The 24,313-nt window shown below is 34.9% G+C and overlaps 2 protein-coding genes across 7 annotated transcripts in view; both read left to right on the top strand.

Annotated features, from left to right (window-relative positions):
* Positions 1 to 964: 964 nt before the first annotated feature.
* elgi (E3 ubiquitin-protein ligase NRDP1 elgi) lies at positions 965 to 15,677 on the top strand. 5 transcript variants are annotated; one of them, XM_022065146.2, is made up of 7 exons: positions 965 to 1,093; positions 2,615 to 2,715; positions 3,180 to 3,322; positions 4,822 to 5,110; positions 5,716 to 5,871; positions 6,861 to 7,119; positions 15,410 to 15,677. In XM_022065146.2, exons 2-7 carry the CDS (start codon positions 2,626 to 2,628, stop codon positions 15,451 to 15,453), a joined length of 981 nt encoding a protein of 326 aa, XP_021920838.1. In that variant the 5' UTR covers positions 965 to 1,093; positions 2,615 to 2,625; the 3' UTR covers positions 15,454 to 15,677. The 5 variants fall into 5 exon arrangements, with proteins under 5 accessions (XP_021920838.1, XP_021920835.1, XP_021920837.1 ...); XM_022065143.2 differs by lacking the exon at positions 965 to 1,093 and adding an exon at positions 1,106 to 1,230; XM_022065145.2 differs by lacking the exon at positions 965 to 1,093 and adding an exon at positions 1,106 to 1,201.
* A 148-nt stretch (positions 15,678 to 15,825) lies between these two features.
* The window catches only part of LOC110828706 (peptide transporter family 1), a 33,185-nt gene continuing 24,697 nt past the window's right edge, over positions 15,826 to 24,313 (top strand). Inside the window, exons 1-2 of one of the 2 annotated variants that reach the window (XM_087340886.1) lie at positions 15,826 to 16,626; positions 18,224 to 18,441. In XM_087340886.1, coding sequence (XP_087197012.1) covers positions 18,375 to 18,441 — 67 coding nt within the window. In that variant the 5' untranslated portion in view covers positions 15,826 to 16,626; positions 18,224 to 18,374. Of the gene's footprint in view, positions 16,627 to 18,223; positions 18,442 to 24,169; positions 24,275 to 24,313 lie in introns of those variants that run through there. The other variant, XM_087340887.1, reaches the window with a different exon arrangement.

A 24,313-nucleotide genomic window follows, 5' to 3' on the forward strand; every position in this document is an offset into this window, starting at 1 on the left:
TTCAGTTGGAATTATTAACTATGACAATTTAAAAGTATTACATGAATGTTTTACTTCTTTTATCTATTGTTGAATCCAGCTTTATGCGCCTTTAAAAATTATAAAATGAATTGCATATTATAATTGAAATTTTAATTTTTTAAATGTTTTTCCCATGTGATCACAATACATTACACTGTAGATTAAGTTTCAGGTGAGTGGTGAGGTGCTGTTAAAAAATTGAAGCTGTGTGAAATTCTAAGAAAAAATTGTTAATAAAATTGAGAGAGAATAATAATTATTGAGCTGGCCGAGAAATTACCGCTGTCAGATTCTCCGGAACCGTGGTTCCACTGTAACTTTTTGAATAAAAATTGGTTGACGACGACGACAAATCACGAATTTTTATAATAGAGATTATCACAGGTAGGAAAGGTAAGGTTACGGTTGGTTTTGTTAGCGTAAGTTTTATTGGGTTACGTTGAGTGAGTTCAAACCTCAAAATACATGGCCTTCAGAGGACTCATGAAGGCGAGTTTTAGGTACGTTACGGGATGTTGTGTTAGGTTGTGTCGAGACAGAATTGTTGACCATCCATTCTGTTTATGAAGTGGAAACTTTGTCTCATGCTGTATTTCGACACATATAGGCACTACTTAAGAAATATTGACAAATATCTGACCATAATTACGTTACGATAAAGCACATTTTTAATCATCGTGTCCAATTCCGCGTTTCTTCCACCTTGGGACTTTGATATGTTCGTGGGACTTTATGACAAGATCCATGACATTATATAGTATGAATTTCATGATCTTACCTGTGGCATGACGTCCATACAAAATTTCAATAACCTCTTACCATTTATTCTCTGCTCTTAAATTCGTTCGGTGGCGTACCAACTGTTGGAATAATTTATTACATTTTTCTGTTAGAAGTTTAACGCATGTAGGTTAATCTGTGTGAGTCGTGTTCATAATTGGATCTGTTTCGAATTTTGGAATTAATTTGTGCTTTTGTTCTTATTATTTTCTTTAATGTGTTCTTTGGACAACTGCTTCAGTGTTTTGTACTCCAGGGTTTGGTCTGTTGTGTTGGTAAATTGGTGTCATAGGTAATATCGTAGTTTATGAATAGTATTATACTATCTATGAGCTGTATTGGATTGGTCGCATAAAGGATTAATGTGGACAGTTAGGAAAAGACGATAGTGCCAGTATCGGTAATGAAGTATTGGCATTAGTAGAGTATGTAAGTCTGTATGACAGAATGTTGGCAGTTTGGTGAAAAAATGGTTTGTAAGCTACCAGGAGTAGATTGCTCAAATTGGACAGTAAAATAATTTCATTGTAACAGAAAAAGTGCACAAATGCCCTTACTTTCTAACATGTTCCAATATGTAAGAACCATTGTTAGTTGTAATAATAGATTACTTTTGTTTAATTGTTCTCTTCTCTATTCTGTACTGATGACTGAACATGTAAGTGGGTTGTTGTTGTGTGAAAAGAGAACTATTATTGCAGTACCAATTTAGTTTTTAATATGTGTCAAAGTTGATTCTTTCACAGGTAAAAATGGATCTTATCCCTTTTGTTCTCTAATGTTGTTATTTGGCTCACATTGTAGGTCTATTTCCCAGTGTTATAAATACAGATATATAAGTATTAAAGCTTCATATAAATGCAGGATGGGTAACATGAACTCAAGAATTTTGAAGTTTAGTGGAACATTCACATTTGTAGACTTGAACAGATATAGTTATTATGGGAAATTAAAAGTTATGAATGCATTGTTATTTGGTTTAATTGTATGCATGCATTTTATCTAGCATAGATCTGGAGTAGAAGGCACTTATAGGCATATGCTGATAATTTCCCCAACAGCATTAATATTTCATATTATAAAAAAAATTTCAGAGCTGAGTCCAAATATTTTAAAATTGTATATATTTTTTAATTTATTACATCAGTTTTGGTTTCTGTGAGTCATAATTATCTTATATAAATAATGATATATTATGAAAATATGTATTCATTGGACTAAGTTGTGGGATGGGTAAATTGGATTTATGCTGCTGCAATCTGATGTAAAAAGAAAGGCACTGAGAAACTGTTGACACTCAACAAGAATTTAAAAAGAAACGTCTAGTGCTTACTTTATTTCAAATGAATTTGACTATACAAGGAGACTAGTGTGAATTATGAGTTAGTAGTTATACACTTTAGTCATAAATTGCCACCAGTAGATTCCAACTACCTAATAGTTGCCAAGCACAATGGCTTAAGAGTTTGCATCTCTTGGTGGGTAACCTAAAAATATATTTCCAAAAATCAAGGCCAGTTGGCCATATCCAGACACTTGTCTCATTTAAAATGTTTCTGCTGTTTTCATTTTAGGTCTTCTGTATATCTGGTATTGTTACTAATAACAGATCAGTATTAAATTGTTCAGACCTGAAAGGAGCCAATTTTAATTACTAATCTTTACATTATACCATTTCATTTTTGATGTAGTTGTACAAGAGAGACCATATTATATTTTAAATTTAAATAAATTTTAAACCTGGAACAGAACAAGATAGCTGTAAAATTGGCTGATTTTAAACTATCCCTCACACTAAACACATTAATTTCAGGACTGAACATAATGGGATTTGAAGTAAACCGATTTCAAGGTGAAGTCGATGAAGAATTAGTGTGTCCTATTTGCTCAGGAGTGCTAGAAGACCCACTTCAGGTAAGAAAAAGTAGAAATAACGTTGCAAGACAGTATCCATGTGGGTTAATATTAGCTTGCATCACCTTGCAGAGTGTTTATTATTTAATTAAACACATAGTTTAAATGAAATTAACTGAAGTAGGCACATGCACTCATCACAATGAAAATTTGAAATCTCACCTTTGTTAGTACAACCACAGATGTTTGTCAGTAGCATAAGTAATGTAAACATGCTGTTATAAAGTGTAACAGATCAGAACATCACGTGAACAAAGGAGGCATAAAAGTGTTATATTTTATCTGTTAAACAGGATGTTGGTATTATGCATACTTGTGTGTGTATTTAAATGTCTTCTAGTGTAGTGTTTTGTGGTGACCTACGACTCCTTCCTCACCAATCCTCGCGACTCAATCAGGGTACTTAAGTTTCTTCATTTGTTATAAATGATGCTCCAAACCAAAAAGTATGTTCTCTTCTGTAGGCTCCTGTCTGTGAACATGCCTTCTGCCGAGGCTGCATCCAGGAATGGATATCTCGACAACCAACATGTCCTGTCGACCGGCAAGCTATCACTTCTGCACAGTTAAGACCTGTACCTCGGATATTAAGGAACTTATTGTCGAGGTATCCTTATGTTTTGGTATGCGAAGATAGTGTTTCACAAAACTATACTTCACAAAGTCTTACCAGTGATGCTTATTAACATACCATCTTTATTATACAGGGTGTCTCAAAAATGCATACTGTAAGAAATAAAATTATATAACAAACAAGTATGGAAATACAGGTAATTGTAGTGCCAGCATGGCATTTTTTGCTTTAAAATAAAACTACATTACCTTTTTTCAGAGTCAGTGCACAGTAGAAGCAAAAGTTGTTCACTTTATGCTAGAGTTTTTAAGCATTCAGAAGTTCTGTGCTGGCTATAAAACAGCAGTAGTAATACGTGGCTGTAAAACCGACTCTTGTATGAAACGGGTAGTGATGTGGCCAGTGTTTTGTCGATGAATGGACCAGAACAGAATGGCTGTAATTTTGTCTCCTTCATAGATTCAGAATTTTCATACGAGGTATCCTTCCGTCTCTCTATTGTCAGTGACAGATTTTAACTATATCCTTTTCTTGGAAGACTTAATATATGTCACCTGTGGAGTACATAGGAAAACCTAGATATGAATTTTTACCCCCCCCCCCCCCAATTATTTTCTTTCGTAATAAGTTAAATTTCTGAAGCTTAATGATAATGTATTAAAACATATGCAAGGTACGTTTTTCTTCATCATGAACCAAGTTGCGCAAAGTTTTGTTTTTACAATTTTAAGTTTTTCGCCATGTAAGAAGATATTCTGAAAGTCTTATTTAGGTCCAGATTAGTAAGTCATATTCATAACTATTTAAGTTTACACAGAAATTAAAAGAAAGTCATAAGTTTTTTATTTACCCAATGAAAAATTTGGTAAATAAATGAGAGTTGATGTCCAAATCTATCAGTTTTTTTTTCCATGTGTACACAAAAAAAGAATGCAGTTACATAAAACCGAATGTTATAGCTGGAAAAAAAAGTATACAATGGAAAACCAATATTACCATTGTGAGATTTGGCTTTCATGATGGTGAACATAGAAGGCATATGGTCAAGGAAGAGAAGGCATCAAAGGTAGGAAATAAAGAAATGGAAGTAAGAGCAAGGGTAAGGGATGAAAATGTGAAATAAATTATTCTGTGTTGAATTTCATTAGGTTTTTACACTAGTAATATTATAATGTAAGTCCCGCGCCATAACCGCGCAGTCTGAGGTATCATGCTTTGGACTGGTGATACAGAATGCGCGCAGGTTCGAGTCTTGGGGAAAGAAATTTCTCATGAGATTTTTGACCGGTGCCAACCCAGCATCGTGTGGAAATTGGGGAGTTACAATGGGTAGCGTAATCCGGTCATGAAAACTAGCGATGGCTGGGGGTTCGTCGTGCTGACCACACGTCACCCTATATCTGGTTGGATGATCGTTCACCTCTGCTTAGGCATGAGAATGCAAGGCCAGCAGCCAGCTAGTCAGCTTTGGCTCTCAGAGGGCTGTTACGCCACGGATTATTAATATAATAATGTGTTTGCTGTCTTGTCAGACTCTGCATTACGTGTGACAATGCCAGCTATGGGTGTAAATCAGTTATGAAGCTGGACACTCTCCCTTCTCATCTAGAAGAATGTGAACATAATCCTAAGCGACCAGTACCGTGTGAACAAGGATGTGGTCTGATTATTCCAAAAGATGAACTCAAGGACCACAACTGTGTCAGAGAACTTCGTGCCCTCATCCACACCCAGCAACAAAAAATGGCTGACTTCCAACAAGAGATGGCAGAACAGCGCTTCCAAATCAGTGAACAAAAAAGGGAACTGCAACTTCTGAAGGTATTCTGAAATGTATTTTGTGTGTTGGTTTGTTTGTAGGAGACACTGTAGAAACTTGGACTTCATGTAGACTTGTCATTGGAAGAAACGAACAATTTTGATCATGTCTAATGGAGAAGATGGCTTTCTTCTGGTTTGTAGCAACGTGTAGTCTGGTAGAAGTTTACCAGCGTGTCAGAGGTCATTGCTGCTTCCATCACCAGGGTGATCTCATCGCCAGACCACACAGCGCTACAATCCAGAAGACGGCTATCTTTGGGATACCACCGCGAAAACCTAAAATCCTGATGACACATATAATTCCACGTCATCTGATAATGTGACATATACAAATGTCTAATTATGTGAAAAAACAAAAATTAAGCTGTGAAGGTGATTTTCTTCTGAGATACTACAGCATATATTCTGGTAGAAATTTGCAGATATTTCAGAGATGCTTACTGCTTCCATTATCAGGGCAATGAGTAAGATGATGATGAAAGCATAAGCACGTCTGAAATATTGGCCAGTTTCTACCAGACTTCGTAGTGCAGTATCCCAGAACACAGTCGTCTCTGTATCGTTATCTGAAATCTCAATTTGAATATCACTAATTTTCTTATCAGGACTTTATGCGAGCCATGCGTATATCAAATCCAGCCATGCGAGCTATTGCCGATCAGATGGAACGTGATGAAGTATTACGATGGTCAAATTCATTGACAAGGGCACGTGTTACAAGATGGGGAGGAATGATTTCAACCCCTGACGATGTGCTTCAGGTAAAAATTATGTTTAAGAAATTGTTAAATTATGCATTGCTCTTAATATGACAGGTGCCTAGGTAGTTCATTTTGTATTACCACTGTAGAGAATTTTTTAAAATTGTATGTTTTTAAGTTAGAATAGTTTTCAGGTGTCTCGTCAACTGCCGTCTACATAAGGAAATGTTCTTGTTGCACTGAATTCTTAATTTGGGCCAGGAGTGGACAAATTTTGAGTAAAACTGCCACCGCAAGAGTATTTTATCTGAAATGTACCTAGTAGTGGGAATTTGTACTGTTACAAGTTAAGCACAGAAAAAGATCCGCCAATTTCTGTGTAGCCTCGGTAAATAGAAGCTTTTAATGGACAGTAGGCTTTCAAGTTCTTGCTACAACTGACTATTAAACTTATCATTGTAGGATGTTTTGCTTTGAATTCAATTTATTTTTATGTATTTTAATTTATTATTAGTGTTGAAAATCACGAATCTGAATGTAATTAATATTGAAGAATTTATAAATTTCTTTAATACCTAGTATTGCATCTGTATTTTGGCCACAGTGTTCGTTTATGTGTTTCATACGATTTTCAGAATAGCCAGCGATTATTTCCTTAAACGGTGTCAACCAGTTGATCTTTTTAATGGAGATGTGTTGTGGTTTCTTTAAGGTACAAACTGAATTTTTAAATGTTATTTAGACAAGCTTCAGGTTAAAAGAATTAAAAGGCCGTAAGAAGTATGGTTTATGTAAATAAATTTTATGTATGAAGATTTCTGTCTTCTGGGTTGTTGCGCCGTGTAGTCTGGTCGATACTAACCAACGTTTCAGAGGTCATACTGCCTCCGTCATCAGACTACACAGCACAACAACTCAGAAGACAGAAATCTTCATACTCACCACTGTGAAAACCTCAAATTTTACAAATTTTATGTAACCAATCATGCCAGATGATATAAATAGAAAGCATGTACGTTTTTAAAAGTTATTTTCTCTTACACATGCAGGCAATGATCAAGCGTACCTTATCTGAATCTGGTTGCCCACCACATATTGTGGATGATCTAATGGAGTATGCTCATGAACGTCGCTGGCCACCAGGTCTTTGTTCGCTGGAGACACGGCAGAATAATAGGCGGCAGTATGAGAATTACGTGTGTAAACGAGTTCCTGGTAAACAAGCAGTTGTGGTACTTCACTGTGACAACAGCCACATGAGCGATGACATGATGGTAGAGCCAGGACTCGTCATGATCTTTGCACATGGTATTGAATGACAACAATGTATTCCCACTTCCATATTTCCTATTAAAAGTGTCATAAAATATCTACCATTCTCTTAATTGAGAAATTTCAAGATATAAAGGAATTGCTATTTCTTGGCAATGTAGTTACAAATTTCCATTGTATTACGTTGGGAGAATATGGATAGCCATACTTTTTAAATTGTTTTGCATTGAGAGCTTGTTCAATATTAATTTATTTGATGCCTTAATTTGAACCTTGTAAACGTTACCAGAAATGAGAAATTCACATTATGTAAATAATGAAAAAACTTTGGTTGCAAGAAGCACGCAGATGAAGTAAGTTAAAGCTACATCTGTTGAAGACCATAAAGGGACAGGAATTCAGCTTTTATTTATAAATACAAATGCCTGTTTCTATAAGGTTATTAGCAAGTTTACCTTTTAAAAATGACGTACGTGTTTTTACATTTCACCGACAACTTTTCTCCCTGTTTTAATAATGTAGTACAGTAATTTAGATTTTTTTTATTACAGAAAGTGTATTGTAATATTGGAACTCTGAATACAATTTGAAAAGATCATTGTTTTGTAAAGAGATAAAGGGCAAAACTGAAATAATTTTTGTTGCCGTTTGCCAAGTTATAGCAAGTCCATTGAAATGGGGAATTCCACACCACAGTAGCTGACGTCTGCTTTGCAACATAAAATAAGTAATTGATATTAACTTGGAAATGCCAGAGTGGGGAATTAGTGTAGTTTATATAATAAAATGTAAAGGCAGTGCTTTTTGATCTGGCTGTGATCCGTTAACTAATTTTATGTCCCAGTATACAGTACGTAAATTGGATCTACCAAGGAGAAAATTTTTGTATGTGAAAATTCTCCCAACATTCTTCTGCCATTGGTGTGTGTTGTCCATCTTATATGATGTTGGGTATCTTTTTATATATATATATATGTGAAAATAATTTTTTCTCCCATCTTACTGTTTACTGGAGTCTCATGTTTAACATGTTGGGTTTATTCTTCATGAGAAGTCAGTTTTGTAACAAGTGTTATTGTGTGTATATGTTTCCAGCTCTTATATGAAAGCTGGAATTTGTAATTTGCTATCAGAATTGGATTTTTCCTTTTTATGTAAAGCTTAAATTTTTTTATTATATTTGTTGTAGTCTTGCGCTTGTAGTGTTGCACACAAATGGTTTTTAATGTAAGTCATGATCTCAGTTGTTTTAAGTAGCTGTAACTTTGTGAGTTTCATATTTAATTGTTTGAAATTCAAAATTAAATGTAATGAAAGTATATTCCACAGATTGATTGTTTATTCCTGTTGTGGGCACACTCAGGATCCGTGGCTACTTTTTATGACATTTTTGTTTAGAAAAACGTGATGGGGAAGTTATAGAATCGCAAATTTTTTGTACAACTCTTTGAAGCTAAACATTTTGGACCTTTAATAATCCCCGTAAACAATGCACTGTAAGACGAGTGTGCTTAAAAATATATATTATTTCAAGTGGCTTTTGTTAACAGGTATACAATTGAGCCAGATTTGTGGGACAATTAACATGTGTTCTCTTCATCATAGTCAGCATTAGTAAGATAAGAAACTTTGCTGGGATTGTTGCATCCTTACTGTGCATTGTCAAGGCACTGTAAAAGTAGAATTTTTTTAGATAGTCATTTTATTCTACTTTAAAACAGCAATCTACTACAATTTCAGGTAGCCCAAATGTGAATAATGTAAATCAGTGTGAAATCGCAGAATTTTCTTCATCCCATACATATATAGATATAAGAAATTACCGTGAGAATTGAAGTCCAGAATCGAGAAGCATTACGACACACTCGTCTGGTCTGAATGCCAGTCTAAAATATCAGAGAATCTGTAGTAATTAATTGTATAAGTACAGTATAATACATTGTACACTTCGCTGAGAACCATTGAATTTTTAGTGTAAAAGGTATAACATTATTACTGAAGACTGCATAAAATATTAAACATAAAAACTGAGCTAGTCCAAAGGTCCGTGTGAAGACTTCCAGCATTTAGAAGACATATCGTTTGACAAAAATTGTGTGCCGCTTGATTCCTAGTAGACTTGTAAATCAGAAAATATAGTTTACTTACCTTTCATAATTTCATTGCAGAAAAGAATTAGACATTGAAAATTAATTGTTTTATTATACAAAAGTGCATAATTTCGAATGTCTAAATTGTTTTCTTAAATTAGGAGATGACATGTACTCATTGAAGAATAGCATTAAATAATAGGGCTGTGCCATTTTAAATGTCTCTGATCTGCTGAAAGATATAAAATACTAAAAAAGTATCACTTGCATTTAGTGAATGACATACGAAATTTCAGGTTCTCATGGTGGTGAGGATGTTGGTGTTCATCTTCTGGGTTACGATGCTGTGTGATCTTGTAGATTGCATTATTTCAAAGAAACATAATGTCTCTATCTTCAGTTGAATGTTGAAGATGGAGGGAGTATGTTCCTTCAAATGTTGCTATCTGCCTACAAGATCATGTGACACCAGAACCCAGAAGACAAACACTGACATAAATCGCAGCTTTCTACACACTTTACTCTGTCAGGGCTGTGAAATGATGCTTCTGTACTATGAGCACTTTAGTTTTGTTAATTAAAATTGATAGTTTTAAAAACATATAAAGCTTTAAAGGCCTGTGGCATGTTCGGATTGACACACATTATAGATGTGATAGTTTTTATTAAAACAAAATATAAAAATATTTTGTATATTTGTGTCGATTCTGTTGTGCATGCCTTTATGTTAATTTGGCTGAGATTTTGTACTTAGGTTCAGAGCAAAATAAAATAAGGCCACTGTTAGGAAATAGTTAAATTAATGTTCCTTAGAATCTTTCCTTCTATAACATTAACAAATTTGTTACTTTACCAGTTACTTGCAGGAAGTTAATTGATCAGTTATTTTAATTTATGCACAGCCCTGTATGTGGACACTGATATTTCTCATTCAGAATAAGTCCAGTGTTATAATGGTTTAGCTTTCGTAGAGTAGGAAAATAGTTTCTGCTGTAACATCGCCCAAGAAGTTAATGCTGTTTTGTAATGTGTGTGTGTGTGTAAATATATAACTGAAGCAGATTACGATTTTGTTCCTAATGTGCAGCGGTTTTAAATAATAAGAAACAAAGTCCAAAACAAGGTGAAGGCCTGCATTTAACCATTTTTAACATTCTCAACATGTTTCTGCTAGTCATTTTTTAATTGCAATTCCTGACAAATTTTATATCTAGCTTTTTTTAATGTTTCATGCCCGAGTACAGAACAGCTTCCAATCAACAACTGATTTAAAAAAAATGTTTCTTTAGATAAATATCAGGCAGTACTGTCTGTTACAATGTATTTTAATTATTGCAGTTCCAAATAAGAAACACACCAAGAAATTTGCTTGTGATAATTGTCCAAATGTTTATAAAAGACTAGTTTATAGTAGCACCGCTGATCTAGAGTGAATACTTTGTTGGATTAATTGTGGTATGCTTATTAATAATGAATATTATGGGCTTCAGTTACAAACTGCTGGTGTGAAGATATTTGAAGTTTTGTGGCAAATGGCAATTTTAATATCTGTCTTTTGTGTTTTCTTTATGTATGTTGTATTTTTAGGATGAATCCTTTATCATCTTGTGACATTTGAAGTTTTTGTTGTGGTGAGGGTGATGATGGTGATCTAGGTTTTGGCACTGCGTTAACTTGTCGGTGGATGCCATCATTTCAGAGAAACGTTGGCGTCTAGTGGTCTTCACAGTGCCATAACCCAGAAAAACATCGTCTTATTCTACAATCTTATCCATTTGAAGTAATCTTCAATTAAAAATGATTTATTACATTCAGTAAGTTCCCAGGTATATTTTAAGATAAATGGCTGCATTTGTGATGTTACTGGCTTTAACTGCCTAGCAAGTTAAGGGATGAGATGTCATATTTTATGCATTTATATTCCACTGCCAGACCCTCAAGTTTGAAGTCCATGAGAAAGTAATCTGCACATTTAAACATCCCTTTCACTGCAGAACGTCGCTGTATACTTCTATCATTTTGTAGCTGCGGCAGTAATTCTCTTTGTCAGGCTCCAGATGGGGATCGGTTGTGGGCTCTTGTGAACGTCATAATGAGCTGTTAGGTTCTGTAAAAAGCAGGGAATTTCTTGACTAGCTGAGTGACTTAGCTTCTCAGGAAAGACTGCTCTGTGGAGTTTGTAATCTGCTGATTTTGTTTAATCTCCTCAATACTTAATCGTCATCTTAGTGGTGCATGGTCTTGAAGATGAAGTAATTTAAAGTGTTGCATCTCTTTATTTCTTGATTATATTATTTTCTGCTATTAGATCATCACATATGAATAGATGTGGACTTTTTTATGATTAAAGGATCAAAAGTCATGCTGCTAAAATAATCCCATAGAAATGCATATAAAACCAGAACAGTGTGATTTCAGGTAGATGTGTTTAGTTCAAGATTATAAATGTAATTTTTAACTTACGTTTTATGATGTTCAAGGACTTGTTGACTTGCCACTGACGCACGTGGCTGAAACATACGGATAATTAATGCTTTATTCCAAATATAAATTACAAAATTTTGATACTAGAAAAATCGTGTTTATTTGCCTTTAACAGTTCACAAGATGTCATTGGGCAAGAGCTTTGCATATTGTAAATTAAATTGCAGTGGAGTGATTTAAGGAATCCCATATAGTATATTGTGTTTGTCATGGAAACCATCAATTTGGATCAGAGAATTAGCTTCATTTTAAAATAATTAGCTACAGATTTGTGCTTTGATCAAAATCTACTTAGCTTTGTTGAAATTTGTCCGAAGTATGTTTGATAATATATGTGGCAATTCAGGAATTTGATCTGATACTTCTAATATGATTACTTGTCATAATTCACACTTTTCTTCCTTTCATCTTGTTTTATACTGACTAATGTGTGTGGGCATCAGTTTTTAATCTAGGTAATATGCTATGAGGTGGTAATATTTTTATTTACCTCTGATACTTGCAATAATGTAAATGACGTAATTTTCCACCAGTTCAGTCCGTTACTATTGGACATGATCCTGAGACAGTTTCATCCACCTTGCATCTTTCCTCAAGATTTTAGCATTATTCTTTCATCTATTTCTGAGTCTTCCATGGGCTCGCTTTTCAAAAGTTGCACTCGTTCCTAATTTCCACTTTTGTCTTACCTAGTCCCATATTTTCACTGTTCTAATAACCTGTATAAATAATGTAATTTGTCATTGTGTGGTGTCTTTTATTCCTTGTGGTTATAAATGTTTTCCTTGGTGCTAAATTTTTATTTTATATTTTTCTCTCAAGATAAGAGTCTAGCTTTATGACATGCTCTAATTTTAAATTCCTTTGGAGCATATTGCAGTAGTAACTTGAATCTACCGTGTTTACTGGACAGAAAGGATGGGCAGTTTTCACATGATTTGGAGAAAATATACAATAAACCCTTTGAACTTCACTAGAATGTTAGTAGGTGGCATGAGTTCAACTTTTTATAAAATCAACATGGTACTGATGGCTTTTCTAGGAATTTGTAACAACATTTTTATGATTATGGACAGGCAGTTCATTTGTTTATCTTCTTAATAGAACTGTTTGATATAATTTGCTTGTATGTACCTACCGCTTGTTACATGAGTATCTAGAATATGTTAATAACAGCATGAATCTCTTTTATAATTAAGGGTTGGACATTAATGGGTGGAATTTATTTTAAAATATAGCATACTATGTCAGTCTTTGTTGTGCTGTTTGCTAGGTCATGGAGTCTGTTGCATGATTGTAAATATAATATGTGCATTTGTATAATTGCCATCAAAATTCTAATGTATGCTGTACTTAAATTGTATGCATCCCATAGAGTTGAAGAGCAAGGAGTGAAAATAGTGTAACGTCTGTGTAAAAACTGTCAGACAGACAAGTATCATGAAATAGGTAGTGTAAAAATATGTTAATTGGATACATGAGAGGGGGAGGAGTATTTGAATAAAGTCAATAGGTATACTGAACAGAGCAAGGAGGACTTTTTGAAGAACTTTTTCAAAATGTGTATCTATTGACTTATGTGCTAGTAAATGCCCCCCCCCCCACCAATATTCCTAAATAATGTACGTGTTAAGCCTCCCTTAGAATATTTTTCAGCGTAAATGTACATGTGTTGTAGGTATACACTTTACTTATTTGGATTGGACCTTCTACACAATGCAGTGTTGCCAATTTACAACCATTTGTGGTCCCTCAACAGGTTTTAACACGCCACTTTCATGACCAGTTGGCCGCACTACCGATTAAACAGCATTGCTGTTATGAACGCTTCTACGCAGAAAGTGCGGCCAATAGCATCGCCATAGTCAGTTCTCTGCCAACATTTGTTTGATGATACATTGTGTTTTTTTTGCAATATTAACTGAATTTTTAATATTCATATTTAGACATGCTCTGTACTTCATACGATTAATATAGAGTGCACCGACAAATTTCTGTTCACTTTTTTTTGGTACACTCGGCTACACAAATGTAGCATTGCTGTTGTTCCATTATGAGACTGACTGTGGTGACATAACCTTGGTCAATGGTGAATTGCTGATTCAAAATAGTTGCATCACCATGGTTACTCCATATATAACCAGCCATAGAGTTATGATTCAGCGATTATGTCTGGGAATTTAAAATATAATTAGTGTATGTTTCGTTATTTGTTACAACCATCAGTCACCACAATTCCTGCACAAAAGAGTACCTCTGGTCTTATAATTAACTAACAGTATTTGTCCTTGTATATTTTAATACTTAAAAATGATGCAACCTGAGAGTTTGTAAAATTCATGGGACACTTGACAGGAAGATTTCATAGATTCTCTCTTATTTGTGATGTCTTGCTGTATGAAAATCAAAATGATGTCTGTGGTAGAAATTTCAGATTGCCAAATAATTATTGTCTTTGCCCGTCACAAGAGTATTTTAGGTTAGAACTAGAAGTGTTTTATGTATATCTCTTTTTTAAAGTGAGCTAAGAGTTATATTTAAAATGGGTTTATTTTTAAATCTTCATGTTTCCGCTATGCTTTTGGGTGTGTGTCAGTATATGCTGTATTAAGATATTTTGTTTTGCCAGTAATTGCTGAAAATGCATAGGTTCTCTTTTAATATTGGAGCATCTTTTGTTCAGATCCATATTACATTATTCTATTAGAAATTGTGTTTCTAGAAATATTACAATATAAAACTAAGTTTTATTTCTGTGGGCACATTTCAAGCTTGAATTACCTGTCTTCCATTGACATATTAAGTTGAATCCATTGATTTACTTTGGATATTACCAGATTCCGATCCATTTTGACAAAGCAGGGGTAACACTTGTACATATTCAGAAGGTCCTCAGTTTGGTGGTTTGCTGAGACACCAACTGACAAGTTTCTCTTGGTTTTCCTCATTTTATTTGGGCGGGGATAATACTTTCAAATAGGTCATGACCTCTTCTTTTGTTTGCTGTCGCTGAGTGATTTTGGTCAGTTGCTTAATGTCTGTGCCTTGCCACCCAGGTAACAGAGCAACTCTGACACCATCTGTACATTTTATAGTGCAACATTGTTCTTGTTACGGGAATTGTTTATGATGTCTTGTAATTTGAGCACAAGATCTCATGGTCTGTGATATTGGTACACCCCTGAGCCAAAGTAAATCCTTTGCTTTTAATTGCCCCTGATTTCTCTTTCAATTAAAATAAAAAGAACAATGTTAAATTTGCAGACCTGGGTGAAGAACAAGTATTTTGGTCACTGAAGTGGATCTGTGTTATTTACTGATGTTTAGGGTTTCAAAGTACTTCTAGTTACTGAAGAAGAAATAAATCATTTGTCTATTTATTTTGTTACAAGTGCTGGGTTTAATCAATGGTTTTATGTTGCAGGAATTAATATCTTTCCTGGTTTGCTTGATATAATTAAATTATGTTTTGTGTTAAATAAGAGCTTGAACAAAAATGGGAGTGATCTGTAATACAGAGTTTATATAAAAGTGATAAACATTATCGTATAAAATAATTCCCAATTTAAGATGCAGATGAATGTTTCGTACGTTCATTGCAAATCTTAGAATTTTCTAGCCATACATAATACAGACGTGAATGCATATTACTAGCTGAAAGTTTAATGTGTTTGGATAACTGAAGCTCTATAATAACATGTAATCATATCAAAACTTGTATATCTTGAATGTAACAAATTTGTGTGTTTAAGGATCAAACTTCAGTCGAGCAGTTGTGGAAGATATTGTGGACTGAGCAGTGTTCAGCGTTGAGATCCAGCCATCAGCTGTACAAAGCACTGTCCATTACTATTACTGTAATAAAAACGCACATTCATATCTCTGAGTTGATGTAAAATGAATGGATTTTTCTTTGTTTTTTATTATTTTTTGATGGATGTATCCGGATCACTGGTCTAGTTCTTCCTATGTGCTGTTTTAAACAAATAAAATAAATATGTTATTTCTAAGGGAAAAGTATTTCTGAACCAGTATATTTTCATAAAGTTGGCTGTTCTTTGACAAGCCGAGTATGCAGTCGACTTTTCAAAGAATTTCCTGCGCCGTAGACCGAGTGTGTGAGTGAGTGTATTTTCATATTGAGAAGCTTCCTTCAGATGAGTACAAAGATATGAGATTGTACTTTTAAGTGCTATACATCACCACTGGTAATAATGAAGATATATGTGAACACTTCATTTCATATATTGACATTCAAAATACGTCATGCCAATTTTTTAAAATGATGAACTGTTATGTTAAAATAAGTTGTCAGCCAAGCATTCTGCCTTCAAGTTTTGGACTGTTCCTGGCAACACTTTTAAAAGAGACTAAGTCTTTGACCAGACAAGTTGATTTTTGCATCTTAATTTGCCTTCTGATGGAGCACTTTCAATATTGAAATTTTTGGCCTAAAAAGTAAATACAATAACCATCATGCTTGTCTTGATTTAGCCCCATGTGACTTTTTCATGTTCCCAAAATTAAAAATCAGTTTGTGTTTCCATTTAGTATCACTTAAAAGGCATTCAGAGTGATTTGACAGAACTTGAATTTCAGAAAATTACTTCCATCAGTGTTTCCAGGCATGTCAGAAAAGTTGAATGTCGTAAGGTAACCTCATTACAGGCTAGTTGCATGTATATGTATGTAAGGAAATTAAATTGTGACCAAACAGGAGAACTTCAGGAGGTATATGACCCATATTTGAGTGCCCTGATACATGTATATCGTTTTACACAAGCTGTAGAATTATAGTGTATTGGGTTTCCATTGTCATCAAAACATACAAGTCATTTGTGAGAATATAGTAGGCCATGATTGTGTACAATCTGTGTGTAAGATTAGTGATAGTCATGGAATGCCAGTTAGTTCGAAGATGCCCGCCTAGACCAGGTCGGTGATACCGTGTGCATCAATTCTCAAATCTGTAAGTAACAATCTGAGCAAAATGAATATTTGATGTGTAGTTATTAGGGCGACAGTGTATGCAATTATAATTGGTTGAATTCACATGTCCACGAAGTTTATGAAACATTCATTTATGCTTCCTACTGATTCCATAGGTGTTCAGTAAAATACGAACGAGTGTGGCGAGTGAATGTAGCGACATTAATAACCTCTGTTGTACTAATAAATAAATATAAATACTGCGTGTGACTCAGACTTAGTAGGTAATTTCGTCTTTCATCTTCAGTTTGTAGAACGTCGCCTTAGGTAGGCAAGTTTAACCTGTACATTAACACTATCAAGAACGTCTTCGCTTACATGGTGGACATTAACATTTCTTTTACGTAAAATTTCCATATAATATGTGGTGTGTAGAATATATTATAGACACATTAGCCAGACGTTCTTCAAATAAAAATAGTAATTGTAAGTTCAGAAATAGCACCTGAGTTACTGCTTAAATAAGCTTACGTATGACTTAGAACGTCATGTATTGTAACAAAACCCTAAATGTATACACACTTGTATAAATCATTTTAATCATTATTTGTGTTCTCCAATGGCTGATTAGTTTGAATATGTGAAATGCAGTTAATATTTGTCATGAAATGCTAATTATTTTATAAAGAATTGGACGATTTAAAATAAACAGGAACGTAAGATGTGCACGTAGACTAGGTCAGTTCAGAAAATCGTGTTAAACTGCTGTAATCTAAATCGCTGCTTTTACGACGTATTGTACATTACCGAAACTACTGTATAAATAAATGCTGGAATAAAAGCATGTGAATTTTGTGCAATGCACGTAACTAAATTGACTGTTGCCGCATTGGTGGAGCATGACTCATTCAAAAGTGTTGGACAGATCACGAGGGAGGGGGTGTGTGTGTGAAAATGTTGGTAAAGGAATATACAGAATGTTCAAAAAGTCCAAATACAGTCGGTGGGAATCGTTTTTGAACGTGTTAGCCGGCTTAACGCTCCTGGCTGAGGGATATGTAGACCTACACTTACTAATTCGGCAAAGAGACTTAAATTTATATTGTTTTAATTAATTTAATAAAATATATTTTAGAGTATGTGGATTATGGTTTTGTGGGTTGTAACACCTTATGTACGTTTTCATATCTGAGTTTCGGAGGAACATGCTATCGTCGTCTTAGCCCCTGACACGGAGGTTATATGAATACAAGTGGATGTTGGTAAACATTTTGATAGTTTACACTTTGTAGCTCGTATACAGACTTTGAACTTAACTGGAATTGTAGTACTTATTAATACAGCAAGAAATTTATATATATATATAGTGTATTGGTATCAGTCGCGCTCGAGTGGTTAGTATGTTTGTAAGATCTGAAGTTGTCACGGTTGTGAATACAAAGATAAATGTTTTGTGGCTTGTACCACCGTGTGGTCAGTCTGATAGAAGTTTACCAAGGTACCAGAGGTAGCACGGACCTTTGAAACGTTGGTGGCGTATGTAAAGATACTTCAGAAACTAATTTAAGTGATAAAGTGTGGGTTTCCTTTATATTACAATCATTAATCATTTACGAGTTTGATCTATTCGTTTTCAGATAATGATTCGATGTGAGATACTTCAGAGATAAGAACAAAATTATAATCCGTTCTACGATCAAAATGATGAAATAAGTTTTAAATTGCTGATATCTGTTGTTCTGTTTAACTGGAGACATCGTCTGTGCTCGACAGACAATCGGTGTTAAGATGGACGCGGATAAGTATCGTGAAAAACAAACGGAAACATCAGCAGAAGTAGCCCAAAAGGAATTTCGTAAGTATTAAAAACAATGTTTTGGCAACAGAAATAACTGATAAGTTGTGAATTAACCCGAGAAAAGTGGCTTTTGTTTGTTAATTTTAAATAGACAATTTCGTCTCCGTGGACCACGAAAACCTGCCTAAATGTTTGTGGAAGCGGTTAATTTATAACTAGAATATTATGTTGGACACCCGTCTTTTCGAGGCTAAGGGATCGAACAGCTGTATTTATGATTGACATAATCTTACGAACGAAGGTCTGAGCAAGCTTACTCCTTCATAATAATAAAATTATCAGCTTCATATTCGGGAGGTCCAGGGTTACAATCTCGACCCGGATTATGGGTATTCGTATTGGCTTGACAATGGTTTTTCGTACACATTAATGACATAACACATTTCATTATAAAAAACACTTATGAGGGATTTATTAGTAATGTTAAATAATTCAGTACAATAATAATATTTAATTTTTTATTGTAAATATTTTGCATTTTAATAACGTTTGACTTCTAATTTAAAATGATTATCGTAAATAATAATAGGCCTATAATTTATAATCTTTTGAAGTCGAAGCATTTAATAACATTTAAAAATTCAGTCCGTACCGCAAAGAGAACACAACACTTCACCATTACGACGATCAATTGGTTAACTCTGATCGATGTTTACGCTGAGAATCATATGAAAAACCTAAAAAAATGCACTCTGTGGACAAAATAACAAGTTATTGAATGTTAAAACAGTTGGTACATGCAAATACTATTAGTATTTAAGGGGCAAAGTTCATGGCTACTTTAGTGTGGATGCAAAACAGCTGTTCTAAATTTATGTATTGTAAATGAGTCCGGTAAACATATTTAATTGTTTAACTACGTAAAACTGTTACTAGTTAAGAAATAAAATTACTTTCTTGTTTGTGAGACGTTATAGTACTCATTTTCTAAACATAATGGAGTTTAGAATTCAGACAGGTGCCATAGATCTGTACTGGCAAGGTCCTGATTTCGAGTCTCGGCCCGGAGACCAATTATTTTTATCGAAGTTTTTAGTTGTTTTTTATCAGTTTACTTAGGAACGACCCGTTCTTCAAGTGCCTGAGCACTGCGGGTACCAACTTTTCGTTGGCTCGATCTATAGACATTTTGGTAGGACTCCTTAGACGAGGGATCGGCCCGTCGCAAGGCCTCTCTCTACCTGTACACAGGACAGCACGACATCTATGGCTTGAGTGGGATTCGAACCCACGGTCCCAGCGACCAATCGGCACGAGGCCCACGCCTCAGACCCCTTTTATCAGTATTTCCAAACAAATTCTAGGAAATTATCTTAAATTAGGCCACCGAAGTTTCCTCTCAATCAATCAATTAATAATCCTATGATCCGGCGTTATGTAGTCTGAGCTACTTTTGTTCTAAACTAATAACATACGCGTATCAGGTAGGATCAGTACAATGAGTTGTAAGCATTGACAAGTTAAAGCCCTTTTTTATTGATATGCTGAAATATTAAAAATATTATTAAAATATATTAAAATTGTCCGTCAATCACAATAAAGTAATATAAGATAATTAAATGGTTAAAATATTATCCTTTGTTCCGTATCGAGTACTCGATTTACATATGGAACATTCTCGACATGTTTCGGCTTTCATAGAGCCGTCATCAGGTGTATGTTATAAACTCTTAATTCAATTACTAATTAAAAAAAAAATTAGTAATTGAATTAAGAGTTTATAACATACACCTGATGACGGCTTTATGAAAGCCGAAACATGTCGAGAATGTTCCATATGTAAATCGGGTACTCGATACGGAACAAAGGATAATATTTTAACCATTTAATTATCTTATATTACTTTATTGTGATTGACGGACAATTTTAATATATTTTAATAATATTTTTAAATAAAATTACAATATGACGCACCTACAATATCTTATAAATGAAATATTAAGTTGCCATAGAAGTTTGCAAAGAGAAAGTTACAAAACGTTATAAGCGAGACGATTAAAGTGTAACGTATTTTCCGTGTCTAAATTCCGACCTCCTTTTTTTTTATCAAAGATCTTTATCGAAGTGCTTTGCAGTATCTCAGGTAGATAAAGTGCATATTTGCGTAGACAGATCTAATTGAATGAGTTCAATGTGCCAGGGTTCTTGACTGTCGTTCCTCGGTGGGGCATTAAATTGAACATTAGCGTGTCCTAATTGGCGTGCATTACGCCGATGCATTTCGATTTATTTATCAGATGTGTATCAAAATGTTTGTTCTAGATGCAATCCGGTATTAAAATCGTAAGAGAGAAAGTTAGAATTTGTTTTTCATCTGAAATGACTGTCACATACTAACAAAGGCCAGTGGTTATCTAGCCTGTCGGGGCGCTGAACCTTGGACTTTAGGTTGCGTTAAAAAAATCCTGACGACTTGTTTAACTGCATGATATTTCACAGATTTGCCAAATAAGAGCACATTTATCTGCTTCATGAACTGATCTGATAGTCAATCTTCCCACAATGACCAGCAGAAATACAAAATATGTATTTTAGGATCCATTATTAAGAGGTGACTGCAATGAATTTTTTTTCATAACTTGGGAAACCGTATTTCTTTCAACGACGAATTGTCTCTCCAAGGAGAACATTAATTGTATTTACCTTTTCCAAGGAGAGTAATTTACATTTTGTTGACGTAAATACGTCTATACGGAAGGGTCATTCGGCAAAAACAGTTTTCGTTACGAACATGTGTAAGATCCATACCAAAAACGTGTAAATTTTAATTTATTATTTTATTTATTTAGTGTTCTGTGTGACGACAGGTCCATATGAACAGGATCCTTCCATCCTTTTCTTGGACTGGGACCTGTTCATATACGTTCTTGGCAGATGATCCAGAAGTGGTTTGCCATTGCCTTCTTCTGTGTGTGAATGGAGTAACTGTTGGGATGCCACGGAGGAAAACTCCGTGTTGCTTAGACCACGGCCTTGCCCAACACAAGTTATAAATTCGGGCACCGCCGGGAATCGAACCCGAGACCCCCAGGATTACAAGGCCAGCGTTCTAACCGCTAGACCACCTCATCTTATTATTATTTAGTGTTCTGTCTGAGGACAGGTCCATATGAACAGGATCCTTCCATCCTTTTCTCGGACTGGCACCTGTTCATATACGTTCTTGGCAGATGATCCAGAAGTGGTTTGCCATTGCCCTCTTCTGTGTGTGAATGGGATGCCACGGAGAAGCCGGGGAAGCCCCCGGAGGAAAACTCCGTGTTGCCTAGACCACGGCCTTGCCCAACACAAGTTATAAATTCGGGCACCGCCGACAATGGTCAGCTTTTATATGAACTCCTGCATGCATTGTTATGTTACATAAGAAACTAATTGTTATGTCATCTGTTTATTCGACATTGTTGTTTCAACAATCCTTTTTCGTTAGTGTGGAAAGAGCTGAGCTGTGAATCGCTTGTAGAAGAAGTGTGTCGTAGAGTAGATAATTTTGTGCTATTAAAATCCTTTTAGAATATCACGAGTTCTTATCTTGTATAAGAATTATTAAGAAATCTGTGAAACTGCCCTCCACTCTCTCCATTTTAGTTTTGATTAAATTCATCGCTGCCGGTGGACGTCGTGGTCTCTTACAATTGAGCAAAGTTTGAGGTAAGGCGTTTGTGTGTTGCGTCATACTATGTAGAGATAACAAGATGGATGACATTGAAGTTAAAAGAGTCCGTAATGCAGAATATATGAGACGGCACAGAAAACTTAAAAAAAATTTAAGTATTAAATAATTAACCTGAAGTTCCCAACAAATACCAAAACCTAACGCTGAACGTATGAGGGAATATATTTATTGCCTAAATATAATTTAAATACGAAGACGTATTTACGTCAGATTCTCCGGAACCGTGGTTCAACTGTTAATTTTTTTTTAAAAAAAATACTTCAGCCTGATTTTTGAATTAGCTCATACGCAATCTAAGATGTCCGAAGTTTTGTGCGCATTCCTGTTAAATTCAGACTCATTTATTAAGGGAGTCAGTGAGTATTTGCTTAGTACTTGAAGCATTATAAAGGCTTTGGTTTAATTGGTAGTCGATATTTGCGGAAAAGGTAGTAGAATGTTAACGAGGTCATTGTTTTGAGGTTGCAAGCAGCCACGTTGTAGTGGAGTGGGTGTGTAGGTGAGTGTCTGTGATTGTTATTTGGCTGCATTTGTAACTGTTTCTTTGTTTTGTTGCCATGTTTTCCATTATTGGTTTAAGAGCCTGTCTCTAAATGGCTGTTATGACGTAAGATGTGTACAGCGTAGAAGAACCGCTGTTGCAAACCATATGGTCCCTACAGGTACTGACCAGCCAGTGTTCGTATCTTATTATAGTTTTTGAACGGTTTAATAATAAATCACTAGAATTATCTGCATTTAAATTCTACTTACAACAGGTATCTTATATCGTAACTCGTGTGTGTGTGTGTGTGTGTGTGTGGGGGGGGGGGTTACGGTGTAGTGGGAGTATTATTATAAATAAACATTTACGCTTGAATTTTTGTTTAAATCCATTGAATTCTCTTTTATTTCTTGCTATTGATTTTTTTTTTATCTTTGTGTGAATTATTTGTTTACGATGTGTAATCCTTGAGTTAGTTCGTATTTAAATGAAGGCTGAAAAAATGCATTACAGTTGTTTCGTGTTCTGGAGGTCCCGGCTTCAACGTTGTCCTACCGTTCAGAAACCCCTCACTGTAATTGAAGCGTCGTTAAACAAACGAAAAATCTTACAAGATTTGATATTTTCGCTGTGGTGAAGACGTTGATGTTGGTCTTCTGGGTAGTAACGCTGTATGGACTTGTACGTAGAGGTCTATGTTTCGGAGGAATATACTTCGTCCATCTTCAGGGCTGAATTTCAGATACGTTAGAGGAACAAACGTTAGATAATTGTCTACACACAGGAAGATGTTACGATATTTTTGTATGTGTATGTACGTTAGATCGATTATATTAATGACCCGCAGACATTGTTCTGAGTTTGCTGTGAAAGTGCTTTGTGTTACCTAAAAACGACCACGTAAAATGTCAATTATTATAACAGATGTAAAGAAAGAGATTGTTGCTTTAATGAACGAATTATAAAATCAAGATTGAACCTGTGTTATCCCATTTTAAATGTGTGAATATTTGTTAGGGAATCGCTTATAATTTGTTTGTAGAAATTACCACTCACAGACGCAGTTAATATATTTATTAAATATAGTCTTCGTGTTTATCAGATTATAAATGCGGAGATAAACGGATTACTGAATTCAGTACTGTTCGCAATTGACTTCAGTTTCTCATTGTTATCACGTCCTGTCGAGCTTGGATTCTGACGTCACTACAGGGTGTTTACGAAGTTTCATAACTGCATACGTAAAACATACGAGTTTATGTGTCAGTCATATTGACACAGTAGAAGTTTACCAACGTTTGAGAGGTAAATGATCATCAGGGTAACAATGATGGAGGCAGAAATGACCTCTGAAACGTCGGTAAGAGTCTACGAGGCTGCACGGCGCTACAGCCAAGTTCATGTTCTTCGTTAGGGCCTTGTTTTTTGTTAACTTATCCTTAATTGTTTCGCTTTGAGCAGAATGAATTAACCTCAAATCCTACAAAGTAAATCTTGTATGACGGACGTTTCTTATCCACTGCAGGTGGATCGCGTCTGTTGATTACAACGTCGGACATCCTTATTCTCGCTCCAGTTCGGAGATGTTCGGTCTACGTCATCACAATGTTCGTTGACGTGGCTATTCATAAGTATGGCTTCCGAATCGTCGGACGAATTTGATATGACCGAAGGTTTGTATTACAATCTGTGGTACCGAACAATCTTTGAGT

The sequence above is a fragment of the Zootermopsis nevadensis genome, unplaced genomic scaffold, assembly GCF_977971745.1.
Source record: "Zootermopsis nevadensis isolate Lab colony 2312 unplaced genomic scaffold, Znev_1.0 Znev_ptg000061l, whole genome shotgun sequence".
Lineage (NCBI taxonomy): Eukaryota > Metazoa > Arthropoda > Insecta > Blattodea > Termopsidae > Zootermopsis > Zootermopsis nevadensis.

Excerpts from the sequence above, each read along its gene's own strand:
- elgi (XM_022065146.2), top strand. The coding sequence starts at position 2,626 with ATGGGATTTGAAGTAAACCGATTTCAAGGTGAAGTCGATGAAGAATTA. Across the intron at positions 2,716-3,179 it reads TGCTAGAAGACCCACTTCAG|GCTCCTGTCTGTGAACATGC; the intron begins GTAAGAAAAAGT and ends TCTCTTCTGTAG. Across the intron at positions 5,872-6,860 it reads CCCCTGACGATGTGCTTCAG|GCAATGATCAAGCGTACCTT; the intron begins GTAAAAATTATG and ends TTACACATGCAG.